General features: G+C 35.9%; 5 protein-coding genes across 5 annotated transcripts; 4 read left to right on the top strand and 1 right to left on the bottom strand.

Moving 5' to 3' along the window:
• The first annotated feature begins 2,079 nt into the window (after positions 1–2,079).
• On the top strand, positions 2,080–4,534 carry PHYBLDRAFT_180453 (hypothetical protein). The gene is made up of 8 exons (XM_018438318.1): positions 2,080–2,560; positions 2,705–2,827; positions 2,933–3,019; positions 3,149–3,400; positions 3,515–3,721; positions 3,795–3,895; positions 3,960–4,047; positions 4,149–4,534. The coding sequence occupies exons 1-8, from the start codon at positions 2,225–2,227 to the stop codon at positions 4,392–4,394; spliced, it is 1,440 nt and encodes a 479-aa protein (XP_018293937.1). The 5' UTR covers positions 2,080–2,224; the 3' UTR covers positions 4,395–4,534.
• Positions 4,535–4,555: 21 nt separating this feature from the next.
• PHYBLDRAFT_59427 (hypothetical protein) lies at positions 4,556–6,853 on the bottom strand (the record flags this gene model as incomplete). Its single annotated transcript, XM_018440492.1, has 12 exons — positions 4,556–4,578; positions 4,604–4,853; positions 4,994–5,077; positions 5,153–5,222; positions 5,416–5,516; positions 5,580–5,670; positions 5,738–5,870; positions 5,991–6,064; positions 6,158–6,238; positions 6,384–6,470; positions 6,595–6,651; positions 6,714–6,853. 12 exons carry the CDS (start codon positions 6,851–6,853, stop codon positions 4,556–4,558), a joined length of 1,191 nt encoding a protein of 396 aa, XP_018293936.1.
• A 158-nt stretch (positions 6,854–7,011) lies between these two features.
• PHYBLDRAFT_142878 (hypothetical protein) lies at positions 7,012–9,342 on the top strand (the record flags this gene model as incomplete). Its single annotated transcript, XM_018430887.1, has 11 exons — positions 7,012–7,082; positions 7,173–7,255; positions 7,411–7,451; positions 7,616–7,728; positions 7,829–8,063; positions 8,136–8,366; positions 8,447–8,861; positions 8,912–8,971; positions 9,058–9,087; positions 9,167–9,222; positions 9,268–9,342. The coding sequence occupies 11 exons, from the start codon at positions 7,012–7,014 to the stop codon at positions 9,340–9,342; spliced, it is 1,410 nt and encodes a 469-aa protein (XP_018293935.1).
• Positions 9,343–10,225: 883 nt separating this feature from the next.
• On the top strand, positions 10,226–11,073 carry PHYBLDRAFT_186066 (hypothetical protein; the record flags this gene model as incomplete). The annotated part of the gene is made up of 2 exons (XM_018439185.1): positions 10,226–10,280; positions 10,577–11,073. 2 exons carry the CDS (start codon positions 10,226–10,228, stop codon positions 10,987–10,989), a joined length of 468 nt encoding a protein of 155 aa, XP_018293934.1. The 3' UTR covers positions 10,990–11,073.
• A 229-nt stretch (positions 11,074–11,302) lies between these two features.
• Positions 11,303–12,500, top strand: PHYBLDRAFT_165872 (hypothetical protein; the record flags this gene model as incomplete). The annotated part of the gene is made up of 4 exons (XM_018435319.1): positions 11,303–11,480; positions 11,555–11,614; positions 11,712–11,858; positions 11,977–12,500. 4 exons carry the CDS (start codon positions 11,303–11,305, stop codon positions 12,498–12,500), a joined length of 909 nt encoding a protein of 302 aa, XP_018293933.1.
• Positions 12,501–14,011: the final 1,511 nt, after the last annotated feature.

Genomic DNA, 14,011 nt, shown 5'->3' with positions numbered 1-14,011 from the left:
GAACGGATCCGTAAACTAAATACTGTTATATAAGGTTTTACGAGGCAGACGAAGAGAAAGACTATAGTACATTGTGATGTCCCGTTGTGATATATCACATTCAACTCATCCATATCAGCCGTTTTACTTATACTTGGTTGTATTTAACAAAGGTACAAATATTGTGACTGACTTTTTTTGGCATGCCCTGCTCAATCTTATTACAGTATTTACCACTTTGCACACCTCTATTTACACTGCCTATTTTTGAAAGATATAGTTCAAAAAGATCTTTTTTAAAAAAAAGGCACACCATTTTGTGCTACTGCTTATACAAAGTTCCCCTAATAATCTACAGCCTAAACAAAATCCCTGCTTGGAATATTTAATCTCACTTATTAGACTTTAGTATATACCAAGATTTGCATTAACACTACGGGAAAAAAGGGGTGTTTTTTGTAATTGTGACTTCATTTTTGGCCTATAATAATTAAAAAATCACCAAAAAAATCAAAATGAAACAAAAAATTCCACCACCACAAAAATTGGAAGCCAAATATGGTAGGGTATGGTACCCAAACAATATTATTGGCCTAGAGAATTTTTCTTTCTATAATTTCGTGAGTTGAATATTTTTTCTTCCAAATAAAGGAGGAAAGAAGGTTTGGTCCTACTTCAAACTTTTTTGATCACAACAAAAAGCTGTTCAAGTAAGACAAAACATTGAATAAGGAAATGCGGAGGCTGTATTGTGTAATGAAAAAATAATTCTGTTAAAATTTGGTAAAGGCAACGATTTTCAGCATATAAAACGACTTTGTCAAAATTTCAAATAAGAAAAAATATACGATTTTTTTATTTCTTACATAATATTAGTAAAGAATGTCTAGCAAAGACAGCCTTCTAAGGCACGACTCAACCCAATGAAGATATAAATATATACACATATTTTTTTTAATAAGTTACAGCTGTAATTTCAATTGTTTGCTATTAGAACATACCTCTTTAACTTATAAAAATAAGGCAAACCGAGAGAGAATGACTTAGCGTTTTTTTTAAAAACATTTCTACGAGTTGCAATATTGATATTAAAAGCCAGTAGACCAATGAGAATTTTTTAAATCGATTTTGAACAAGTGTGGGATCACGTCCTTCGCGTTGTTTCTTACTCTACTTTACCGACAAAAGTTTGTTCATTACGTGTTTTTACATATAGTATATTATCGTTTTAGGAAACGTGTCTATATATTCTTGTTTTTGAGGTATGTATAATAAAAAAGCAATATTGTACTTTGTAATGCAGTTATTCATCTTGGGTCTCATTAGCTGACAATTAGCCTTTTCATCATCTGGTCAAAATGAGTTGAGGTAATACCTGCACACCTAGTTTACAAAGTAATTGAATACTAACCATCTTTTATTCATTTTTACTTGTAGAGATTCTAACTTTTATGAAATTCATCTCGGCAAACTCAAAGGTAAGCTTTCATTTGACTTATATTTTTAAACTGGAAATACTCATTCATATTTGTATTTTACTAGATTGCTCTTGTACTCCACTATTACGGGTGCTCTCAGGTGCTTTTGTCTTCAAGAATTATAAGGGATATAGACTCCATGACCCTATCTTTAGCTTAGAATAACTAGATTTAATTTATTATATATTTCTGCTCATAAATTATATGGTGTAGCTATAGCTTAGCATTTTTTTCTACTTTGAAACAAAAAATAAAAACCAATTTATTTGAAACACAATTTTTTTTGAACCATTTTTTTTGAAAGCGCATTTTTAAATCCGTGATTTATTTCGACCAGAATTTATCGCAGATAATTGTGTCTATATATGGGCATGTAAGGTACATCTATATTCCTACACAAGAAATTTCTCTGGCGGTTATTTGTTAAAGAGCGGAGTTATAAACTAATCCATAACAGGCAGGAGGTGAAAAAGTGGGTAGGCGAAAAACACCCACCTGGACGACCTCCTGAGCGGACCCCCAGTGAATCCCCGGAAGCACCTCTTTTTTTCCCGTAGTGTAAGCAAATTTTGCATTAAACAAGAAATAAAGATTTATATTTTTGTACTGTATCTAATTTGCAGTAGTGTAATATCCATTTTTGGGAAAATACACGAATTTGACTTTTTTTTTTTAAAGAAAAACAAAAGGCCACACTAATTTTCATTGAACGGGTGGGTTAGTCGACACTGCTTTAGGAATATAAATAGCCTCTTAACATTACCACAATGGATCCTCTTACTGCTGACGCAAGAGCCGATTTGGAGTCAATTCACTCTCTTGATCTCCTTCGCACAGCCTCTCCTGGAAGCAATGCACCTTCGATAAACGAACCTTTACGCTATGCAAATTCTGAGCCCATCTCCCCATCGCTGAGTCAAGATGATCCTCATCGACGAACCTCATCGAACCCAACTCCTCCTCAATTACCTGCGCGCTCGCGCTCTTTAATATCAGAACCAGCTACTCGTAAACGATTGTTGTCTTCAAATGATACTAACAGTGCAAGTGCGCTCTTGGGTCATTCTCTAACCAGCAACGCCCTGTTTTATGATATTCCTGTTGTACGCATACATACATTCGAACATATACATATAAATATATAGACATTTTGGAATTAATATTATTACTATTATCTGTGAGAGTGTATTGACTATTGTTCTCTTTGTTTTTTTTCTTTTTGTGTATGTGTACATATACGCATTCAGAGCGATGCTTTTTCTGAACTCCTAGAACGACATATTCCTCCAGAAGAACGCCCCCAAAGAGATAATGCTGTTGGCGTTGATGTAGAAAAACCAAAAGGGCCTGATGTTCTTGTAGGGTTAGTGGTAAGAAACGGGAAGAATTGAATTGAAATGAAATGAAATGAAAGAAAAACAAAGTATTTTAATTACTTGCTTACATCCACGTACAAATAACATGATATATAATAGATGAATAATATGTGGAGATCCGTTGCACGATACGCTCGCCAAAGACTTGTTCAAATAGATCCTTTAGACCTCGACACAATCCTTCACGCAAGTATTAACTCTACATAATAGCACAGCTTTAACTATTACTTTCTTTATATATATATGTGATCGAATCCATGACTAAGAAAAGACAGATTATGAAACACAAAATACACCCACACACAAAAACAAAAGTTGTGGTATATTCGACTCTTGGCTTTGACAAAATTAGGACTTCATCAACTTGCATCGGCTGAATTCGAGAAACTAGGAGATCTGAACCGGCCAGAATTCACAGCCGAATATCATTCTCAGCTTTATCCTGGTCGTACTGGTACACTGATACCATTTGAACTCTGGGTCTTGTGGGCATGTTTACCTGCATGGTTAAAATACCCATTGATGTCACTTGAACGTATTACTATGCTAGCGGTTTTCTGCAAGAAAGTGAGTAAAGAGAGTATATGTATGCAAAAAATGTCAAGATGGAAAATGCAGCAAAATAATAACGTAATCCACTATGCACGCAATTGTATATACTTAATACTTCTACTTAACCAGATGCAATTCAAAGATAAAGAAAAGGCTACCATGTGGAAAAAGAGAGAGATGCAGGTCTATCTTGTATTATCTACTCAATTGATGGAAATGAATGATTTCTCAACCGCAGCATCTACCATGGAAATGGTATTGAATAACTTTGCCACATCTGAGGATGGAAAGCAGAATATCGATATTCTTTCTGGATTAGGTAGACTTTACTTGCAGGTAATTATATACATATCTACACAGCTATTTAAGTATATCTAAATATTTCAATATGCACACGTGTGCATTTTAGCTTGGAGATTATTTTTCAGCCGAAAAACTTTATAAGCGTATCGAGGACCAAGAAAGTCAAGATAATGATCCATCAGTTAAAGAAGCTATCCTGACCAACAAGTGAGTCATTGTGAGTTATATTTCTTCAGTTTTTAATAATGCACTTTATTTTAATTTTTTATAGGGCATTTCTGTTTATGGCTGATGGTGAATGGAGCCAAGCTAAACGTTTACTTCAACAAGTATATGATGCTAATGCTGACAATCTACTGGTATGTTAACATTGTCTGATATACATGTATAGACACACAGGCACAATAACATCAAACCAATATATATATATGCCTCGCGCTTATCCTTATATATTGTGTAGGTTGTTAATAACTTGGCTGTATGCGAAGTCTATCTTGGTCAATTAAGTAATGCGATCGATCTTTTGGAGAGGCTCACAAAGGATAATCCAACATCTGCAGGAACTTGTGAGACTGTTCTGATGAACTTGTGTACGCTGTATGAGCTGCGTTACGATTCAGCTGTAGAAATGAAGATCGGTGTACTCAAACAAGTAGCCCGTTGGGTGGGAGATTCTTTCCACGCCGAATGTATTAAGCTTCAATAATTAGGCTATATATATAAGCTATACTTTCTTCTTACTATCTCCAAAAGTACATCCACGCTCAATACCACATGCTTCTTCTAGTCTCTTTTTAAGGTGGTTCCAGAAGCTTTCGAATAAATTTCTGTCTTCACCTGCCATCCAACTCATTTTTACTATTGTATCTAATTCTGTTCTGCTAGCATCACTATTATTATTTGGGATCAATTCACACCGAAAACCAAATAGGCCATCGCAGTCTCGAGGTGTGACACAATTCTTCTTGCGTCTGGCAGCTCTTGACCATGTGTTGGCTTTCGGAGAACCTTCCAAAATAATATGATGGCCATCCTCTTGATTGAATTTGATGGCAAGATCTTGCAATATATCAATTGTCTTTGAATGAACATGCGAAATATCCTTCGGTAGCTGAATAGTGAATTGAGACTTTGGTCGGTAGAAATCAAGACTTCTTGCATCCACCTTTTTTTTTGTTAGTGTATTAGTGTATTAGTTAGTTGAAATATTCAATAAATAATAATAATAATAATAATAATAATAATCTCGACAGGACAGAGGCTTTTGTTTCTCCTGACTTGTATTGTGTATTTAAAGCTTCTTACCGCTCGTTGTGTGTCAAATGACCACCCAATAGCCCATCTCTTCGTCTTTCCCTGATTGAATTCAGTCACCACATAATTGTTAATCTATGATATGCATATATGTAAAGAAGATTGGTTAGAAGGATTCCAATAAGATCTTCGTGAGTATTGCTACTTTACATTTAGATCCTTTAGAGTGTTTACAATTGGTTTGATGGTTTTCTTTTGTCCAATCATGCTGGTGTACCACCTAATAGATAGATATGATATATAGACAATTATAGGTCATTCCGCTTTCTATTATCAAGATTTCTTTCATATTCTTTTTCACAGCTGCGGTGAACCAACAGTTCCCGAGTATAATAATAGATGGAGCAGTAGTGATATACCAAAGAGAATGTATGATCCAATTGACCTTCTTATTTTCTTTGACAAATACTTACTTGATTCGGCCTTTGTGCAAGATACTTTCTTTAATCATACGCTCAATAAATCCGTATTCACCACCTTTTGTAATCATCTCTCCTTTTGTACCTGTGCATATCTTTATTTGTTCTTGTATTTAGATTCGATCAAGATATGTGCCTATAGTTTATTACATACTTACTGCAGATGGTTCTAATAACTTTGCTTGAGAATTATCTTTAATCTCATCTTCTGATTCATAGAATGGAGGATTGCACATACTAAATGCAAATCTAAACATAAAAATAAAACAGTCAATGTTTTGTATATATTATGTGATGTGATGTGATGTGATTTTACCTTGAATTTAAAGGTATCTTGTCCCACAAGAATATGAGGTTAGGATCCGTGTTGTGTATCAAGGTGATACGATCCTGTAATTGATTTCTTTCTACGTTCTTTTGCGCATATTCTATTGATACTTGGTCGATATCTTTTTACATATGTATATTGTAAAGCATATTACAGTTGTGAGCTTTATTGTATAATACACTACACTTATACTTTATACAGATGTAAACCTTTACAAAAGAAAATAAAAGGCTATAATTACCCGTTCCAATAAAGGACCATGTAGGATCACTGACGCAACCTAAAAGTGGATAAATACAAGAAGCACCAACGCCACTTATTTTTATATACATTTTTTTTTCATAAGTATCAAATTTAAGATTCATTATAAAAATCAATGGGATTATACAGATTGGATAAAATATTTACATATCCATGCCCAGAATGTGATCTGGTTTATCTTGCATGGTTTCTTTGAGTAAATCTTGTAACCAAAGGATGTAATTGAGTCTGTGCAGCAGTTAAATATAACATATATATATATATCAGAGCAACATTAATCAATAAATGAATAAATGAATAAAATACTCAATTAATCAACCAAGAATGTCAGGTTACAGTGTTTCTTTATTGGTACTGAAATATTATCTTGTACCTGTTGGGAACAGTGGGACAGAGCCTATCCAAGGGAAAATCAACTTGAAGACCAAAATCACGTTCAAGCAAGGCAATTGTCAAAGCTCTTTATTCCATTATTCAAAAAGAAAGATCAATAAATAAAATTTAAAGAAAACATCGTCCCTTTCATACCACTTGAAATATTTTGTGCCTTTACTATTCTTATTTTGAATATTCTAATTATTTACCGACTTGCTTCTGGATTTTTGAAGTCAATGTATGGATTTGATTCTAATCCACAAACACTAGAAAAGAAATCGCATCACAATGATAATTATTATATATTCATAATTATCTATTTATTTACAATGGCTGCAGTTCAGGACATTCTTTTGCAAGTTGTTTGAAATTGGGTGGGTTGTTCTTATACTGATTTCGCGGATGCATGCCGTGAATGGATCCACCCAAGTCATCCAACTTTGCAATGTCTGCAGTTCGTTTTGTCATTCAAAGATCGAAAAAGAAATGCAAATGAGAAAGAGACAGATAGAAGATGATGCTGAGATTGGATTGTGCAAATTATACGTTTATATTTTTATATATTAATATTAATATATATATATATATACAATTGACATTAGGGGATTGATGAGGCATTCAAAAGAATGGATTCTAAATTATTTGAGCATGAGTTTCATTCAGAGACGAATCAACTGCGTAAAGACAACAAGAACATGTTAGTTTCACTCCTACTACTTCTTCTTTTGAGCAATAGAAAATTACTACTGCTATTATCATTATGTTTGACTGACAAGATACAATATAGTTTCAATCGTCTAAAGTCAATCGAGGAAGATGCTTCATTTGTTAATGAGATCTTGGAAATGTTTCCTACATTGGCTGCAATTGGTTAGATCAATATTTAAATTAATGAAAAAAAAAGAAATGTTAGATCTTGTTCTAAAGGATACTGACAAACTCTGAAACGAAAACAAAACACAATGAAATGAAACGAAATGAAATGAAATGAAATGCGATTCAATACGATTTGATAAAATATAAAGCCAATGAACGTTGTGGATCGTGGTATATTGACCGTTCCAAGGTAGAATACTACTTCTTTTTAAAAATAAAAGATAAAATTGAATACAAAAAGAACAATACAACATAATATAAAATATCTTGTTGCTGTTGTTGTCTTTTTTTTTCTGTTATTTGATTGTTAGCTTACAAGTAGTGTACGTTAACACAAAGGTTTTGTGTAATTAGCGAAAAGTCTATTCAGCCTATTTCAAATCAACCGATGGACACACTGGTCAATGGGATTTTAACCTGAGAAGAAACAACCTTAGCTTAATCAGAACAATTGCTACCCATGGAGGGTAAATATTGATTTTAATATAAACACACACGCAGAAAGACAACAATCTAATAGTAATAAATTCTATTGTATCCCTTATTAAACAATACTATATATAAAAGGTGTGTGATTGTTGATTCTACTCGTCGTGGTAAGAGGATCCCAGATGCCTTGTCAAAGACCGTTCCTATATGGTGTGCTGTCATCAACCGAGCACTGGCCATCTATCGTTCTCGTGCTAGTCTTCCTACTCTAGACAACTGGGACACTAGTTTCTACTCCTTGCCATCAATTGTTTCCAGATCAGAGGATTCGCAGATTACATCTAAACTTGACATGTTTGCTGAACGTTTATTGGTATTAATATCACTATTATTATTAACATTACTGTGTTGATGATTATCACTTATAACCCTTATTAAATTTTAGAGCTCAGGTGTAGACATGCAACCCCTTGAGGGTCTTCTTCGAAAGCCGCTGAGACCACTTTGGTTCACTCCCCAATCCTCATTGTTTGCAAACGCACCTGATTACGGAGATGCAACATTCTGGCCTGTGATTTGCTTAAGTGCTTCGCAAGCAGTCGAGTCGGGATGCCAAGCAAGATCAGGTTATCTCTATGTTCAAGGTTCGGGTGACGACCAAGAAGCGTGGTGCTTGGTAAAAAAAAAGCAATCAATCAATCAATAGATGTAAATCAATATTTAAGGGTTTTTTTATAAAAAAATAATAACATCTAGGGACTCACACACAGCCTTTTCTGGAAAAATCGAGAGGACTTATTGGATGTCAGTAGTGCTGTAGAATGTGAAGACAAGGTGCGAGCCTTGGTAAAAAGCTCAAAAGGACATATTGAAGAGGATGAAGAAGGAGACCAAAAGTACCATTATATTTCAAACACTGGTATTGCAGTTGGTACTCGGACCAGTGGCAAACCTCCAATGTGCTGGAAAGAGTTTGACGTCGTAGTGAATTGTACAACTCTTGAATATAACGAAAACAAGCTTGAAGAACACAAACACCAATACATACAATTACCGATCCCGGAAGGAAAGAAAGGTCAACAGGCTTTGTTTGATCATATTGGGATTGCACTTGCATTTGTGCGGCAGCCATTGCTGGAGAAGCGCAGAGTTTTGGTGCATTGTGCAAAAGGTTGGTATTGACTTATTCTGATGGATCTTGACTCATTTTATTTTTCTTAGGACAAGACCGGTCAGTAGGGATTGCATTGGCTATTCTTGTAAAATATTTTGACCAGAAAGGTAATATATATATATATAAAGGTCTTTAAATCGTGCCTTTTATTTTATCTTGTTTAACAAGGAAAAACATATGTAATACATTTTAGGTGTATTCCAACCCGAGGGAGTCGGTCGTGGTAAGGAACCCTGTCATTTTCAAGGTTAATTTGATTTATTTATTTGTTAAATAATACTTTGCATATGTATATATATTAGTGGATAAACAAGTGATACAGCACCACCTACTTTCTATTATTTCTAGCCGTCCAAAGGTTCGTTTTAAATCTGGGTTACTCGAAAACTAATGATGATCATAGGCATCTCCTTCAAGAGCTACGCTGAAGAAGATCAATACTTATTTTATGAGCAGCTCTTCTACTGCACATGACTAAGCTCAGCCAGACAGCGCATTGACTTTGGAGAACAAGATTCACTAATCAAAATAATTATAATTATAATAGACTTTGTATACATTACAACAAACAAAAATATAGTTCCCAGGCTCCAAAAATTAAAAATAAAAATATAGCTGAATATTCAAAAATATACCATGGGGTCGAAAAACATAAAACAAAAGCCAAATCTCAAGATTCAACTATCATTATTATTATTATTTCCCCTACACACACACACAAACACACAAAGAACCCTTTGTCCCCCAAAAATCCCCTCTATCTTTATTTTTCCTTCCCCCCTTGCAAATACGTATATTATAAACTTGCTTTATAATGACAAATAGACAAGTATCTTATGTAGCCATTCAAATTTATGCTAAATCTTGTTGGTTGTCAGGGTCCTATTGGTTAGAAACTAATTCTCTGTCTGTCTGTGTGTATGTCTATGTTTTTTTGTTTTTTGTTTTGACATTTTCTTTATGCCGCTAATATATGTACATATATTTTATATATACAAGGTCAAGGTCAAGGTCAAGGTGAAATATATATATATATATATACCAAAAAACGTGCTCTAATCAGTAGAAGCATACGAAGAGAAAGACAACGACGACGGTGCCTAGTCTTGTTTGATTACACACGTGTGTAAAAGAGCTGGGCTGTTTGGAGTTAGTGATAAATTAACTTGACGGGTTACCATGAAATGAATCATTTATTATTATTTTTCGCGCCTAATTTTTTATATGTATAGTATCTATATATATACATTCAATAGTCTTTATGAAATAATTATCTTGTGCCGAAGTAACCCCCAAAGTCTCTTATCAAATGACTCGATCGTGATGTTACAAGAGCCTTTTTGTTATGTAAAGATGTGACCATGAAATCCCAGGATGAAGTAATGACTTCAACTCCATTAAATGCATGTCACATGGGTAGGACAATTAGAAGATAGATAAAGGCCAAAACCCTTTTTCTTAATTCGATTGCTCTTGGTTCCGTTGGCTAAGCACGGCCAAAAACAAATCCCCTTGCTTTAAAAAACCTCACTACACTACTTTACTTTGTTATATTCCGTTGGTTTTATTCCCAATCGACGACCTTATTCTCCTTTTTCAAAGAACACAATATCTCCAAACGAAAACCTTGATATCTTTTTTTTCTCAGAAAAAAAAAGATCAAGATACCCTATCTTTTCTCCCTCATCTTTTCTTTTTAATTCATATGCTAGACTGGCTCTCTACTTGGTTATCTCCTCAAGAGCAGAAGCAGCAGCAGCAAGAAACCTATCGCCATGGCCTTGATCAATATGAAGAAGACGGTGACTGGATTCAAGTATCCCCAGTGCCCAAAGAACCACAGCAATTACAGCCTGTCCCGAAAGAGGCCATCCTAGATGACATTCCAAAGGACCCAATTTCAATTAAAAGCCCAGGTCCTGAACCCTCAAATAAAAAAGAAACCTCGTCAGAGAACAATGATTCATCTTCTTCGGCCAAGCATCTCTCAAGACAAGAACGGCGCTATCAAGCCCGCATGGCACTCAAGGAAAAGAAACTTCAAACCCGGCCCACACCCTGCCGACCCAATGCCACAGTCAATCACTGTCTATCCTCCACCAGGACTATGTCCATCGAGTGTTAAATAATCTACTTCTTACACAAAAACAAACAAACATATATACACTCATAAAGGATGAATAAATATAGTTTCTTCCCTTTTTTCTTTAAAAAAAAACTGCAATCATTTCATGGAAAAGGAAGAATTTGGTAAAGGCAAATGTGGAGGGAATTTAGAAAGGTGAATTAATATAGATAGTGGAAAGGCAAACCATAATCATCCTTCAAAAAGGTTTCTGGGGAGAAAGGTGACTTGCTGTGTGTTGTGGGAATTAACAATAATAATTGTAGAGGAGGGGTTTTTTTTGTTTGTTTATAATTCCTTTGAAGATGTCATCATGAGAGGAGCATCATTACCACCAGCATCACCTAAAGGAAACTCTCAAATAGCATCCCTAGTTCGACAATGGTTACAAAAACCAGCTGGAAAAGTTGCAGTAACACCAGCACAATTAAAAAAGCATGAAAAACACCAGCCCGAGTCACTTGAAGCAAGAATGGTGGCTAGTCCATATGGTGAGAAAGTCAATACTCAATGAGTTGAAATCTCGGCCCATAAACTCTGAATTAACTTTGCTATTAATGTACAGCTGCCATCTTGGCATCACCTATAAGACAATGCCTTTTTTACAGACGTGCCTTTCCTTCAAGTAAATATATGCTTTTATTTTATTTTAAATAGACTGAAGTTTGTATTATAATATTGACACTATTTATCGTCTTATTCTTATGTGTTCCTGTGTGTAGAGCTTTTGATTAGATTTGGTGCTGGTTATCATCCCAAGACTAAACAAAATTGGGCATTTCCGACAGTTGGAAAGCCTCATGAGATGACTGGAAAAGGATATTATGTAAAGTTGTGTAAAAGAGTGCTTGAACTGTTTGGAGCTAAAGGTATTATAACTACTGCACATATGCACACACACACGCGTATATATATATATATATATATATATATACTCTATACACAATTCCTGCGTATCGGAGCTAATTGATACACGTAAGATAATAGGCCACGATGCTGCTTTCAGAGGTGAAGTGACGTATCCGCTTGGCATGGTACATCAGGTCGAAAAGACCATTAATCAGCAAGCCCTAGGCCTCTTTCGAGACCGATTTCTTTCGGTACCCCTGACGCTTGTTGCACCCCAGCGATGGGAAGTTGCAGAGAAGGACTACTCAAAAGTAGAAAGGGGTTTCCAATGCATTGTGGTCGTAAGAGGAGGTAGAAATGGAAGTGAAAGTGGAGATGAGAGCGGAGGAGAAGGGAAAGATCGCGGTGAGTCTTCTGGAGAGTGCTGTGAGCTGAATCACAAGGTTGTACTGGGGTCATCGGCTTCATCGGAAACCCCCCGCATTTTCCAGAATGTGCCCTGTTATGACTCACAGCGGTTCTGGTCAGAAGAAGAGAGAGATGTGATTTGTAAGGAGTTGGATATCACAGGAAAATATATGGTTGCCATTGGGATTCCAAAGCACTCTAACACTGTAGAATTGGCAGTGGCCCTGTGGCGTATTGGACTATTTCATAGCTAGACTCTTTCCTCTCTCTCTTTCATATTGCTATTATATATAGGTGAAAGATTATTATTATTATTACTATTATTATTATTAAATTAAGATAAAGGCAATTTAAATTCTGATTGATCCTCTTGTGCGTGGGTTACAGCAAGACCCAAGACCTTTACAGCAAACACCGAGTTCAAAGCAACCGGCCACTCGTATCTGCTTGCCAAAGTACAATTGAGCCAGTTCACACACAAATTCACCGTCACTTTGTGGATCCAATCCAAGATGCAACATGTCTTGAGGGTAAAGAATTGTATCCTCTAAACCATCCTCATTTGCCAATAGTATGGTATTAAGCATTAACAGCAACTGGGATGACAAAAGGTGAAAAAATCTAATTATTTTATAGTAGACACTGTTAACTTCAATTATATTTCGTTTAAACACACACACACACACATATATATATAAAAAGAAATAATGACTTACTCGACGAGCCCTCCGGCTATTTTCTCGTTTTCTCTTTCTTCTGTGGTAACCGATTGACCTTCTACCACACCTTGATTTTGGGTAGCAGGTGTATCCAATGACATACGAGCAGCAACTACATCGAAAAAATCGGCGTGAATGGCTTGGGCATCTTGTTCGTCATCCATAAGACTAGCACCATCTCTTCCCAAAAGCAATTCTTGCTGCTCAACAGAATCCATCGCGACCTCATTACGGAACAATTTGCCTTTACGGCTCCTTCTGCCATAGTCCTTGCGTGACCCTACTCCCCCAAAAACTTTCTGCCACGAGCTTCCCGTCTGGCCACACCCATCATCCGAGTGTGTACTACCCTTTGGTATATCACTTGAGGTGTTAATGGTAGCATTTTTATACCACCAAAGACAACCTTTCCACACTAAAGTGTCAAACCAATTCGTCACCGTTTGTTCTTGGCTAGCTAGGAGGGTTGTAAGGGCTGCCTGAGTTGCCATGCTCGAATCAGTAGACTGCCGTGCGCCTTCTGCTACCTGGAAGGCATGCCACAAGATGCAAAACCGAGTGTGATCTGCAGGATTGGAATGGGCGGGAATAAAGTTTCCTGTGACACGTATCTCGGGGTGGCTATTAAGATCAGCCAGAGCAAAACTCGAGGAGTGGCCTTGAGAGTTTGAGGCCGAATCGGTTTCATCTGATCTGCCGTTTATGTGTGAGGAGCTGGTAAAGGAAGGAGCCGGTAGAGTTACCAATACATCATAGAGATCTAATTTACTCTTAAAGATTGTATCTGATGTACCTAATAAATCCACAGTACAAATTATTATCATTATCATTATCATTATCATTATTGTTTTCAACTCACTCCCCCTCCCCCTCCCCCTCTCCCCTTTTTTCTCTTTCTTTCTCGTTTATTTTGTACTTACAAATCACATAATTTCCCTGGCTGTTTTCTAGATCTGTGATATCATTAACGCCTGAAGCAAACCTGGGGATAGGCCCTTGAAGCGAGTCTTCTTTGACAATGTTATCTGGCATGTGAGACAGACTTC

The sequence above is a fragment of the Phycomyces blakesleeanus genome (assembly GCF_001638985.1).
Source record: "Phycomyces blakesleeanus NRRL 1555(-) unplaced genomic scaffold PHYBLscaffold_6, whole genome shotgun sequence".
NCBI classification, from domain to species: Eukaryota; Fungi; Mucoromycota; class Mucoromycetes; order Mucorales; family Phycomycetaceae; genus Phycomyces; species Phycomyces blakesleeanus.
This window is presented reverse-complemented; position numbering and strand designations above follow the sequence as displayed.

Bases quoted from the DNA above. Each gene is read 5' to 3' on its own strand.
- PHYBLDRAFT_180453 (XM_018438318.1), top strand. From the start codon at position 2,225: ATGGATCCTCTTACTGCTGACGCAAGAGCCGATTTGGAGTCAATTCAC. The intron at 2,828-2,932 runs GTAAGAAACGGG...GATATATAATAG, and splicing joins ATGTTCTTGTAGGGTTAGTG to ATGAATAATATGTGGAGATC. The intron at 3,401-3,514 runs GTGAGTAAAGAG...CTACTTAACCAG, and splicing joins TAGCGGTTTTCTGCAAGAAA to ATGCAATTCAAAGATAAAGA.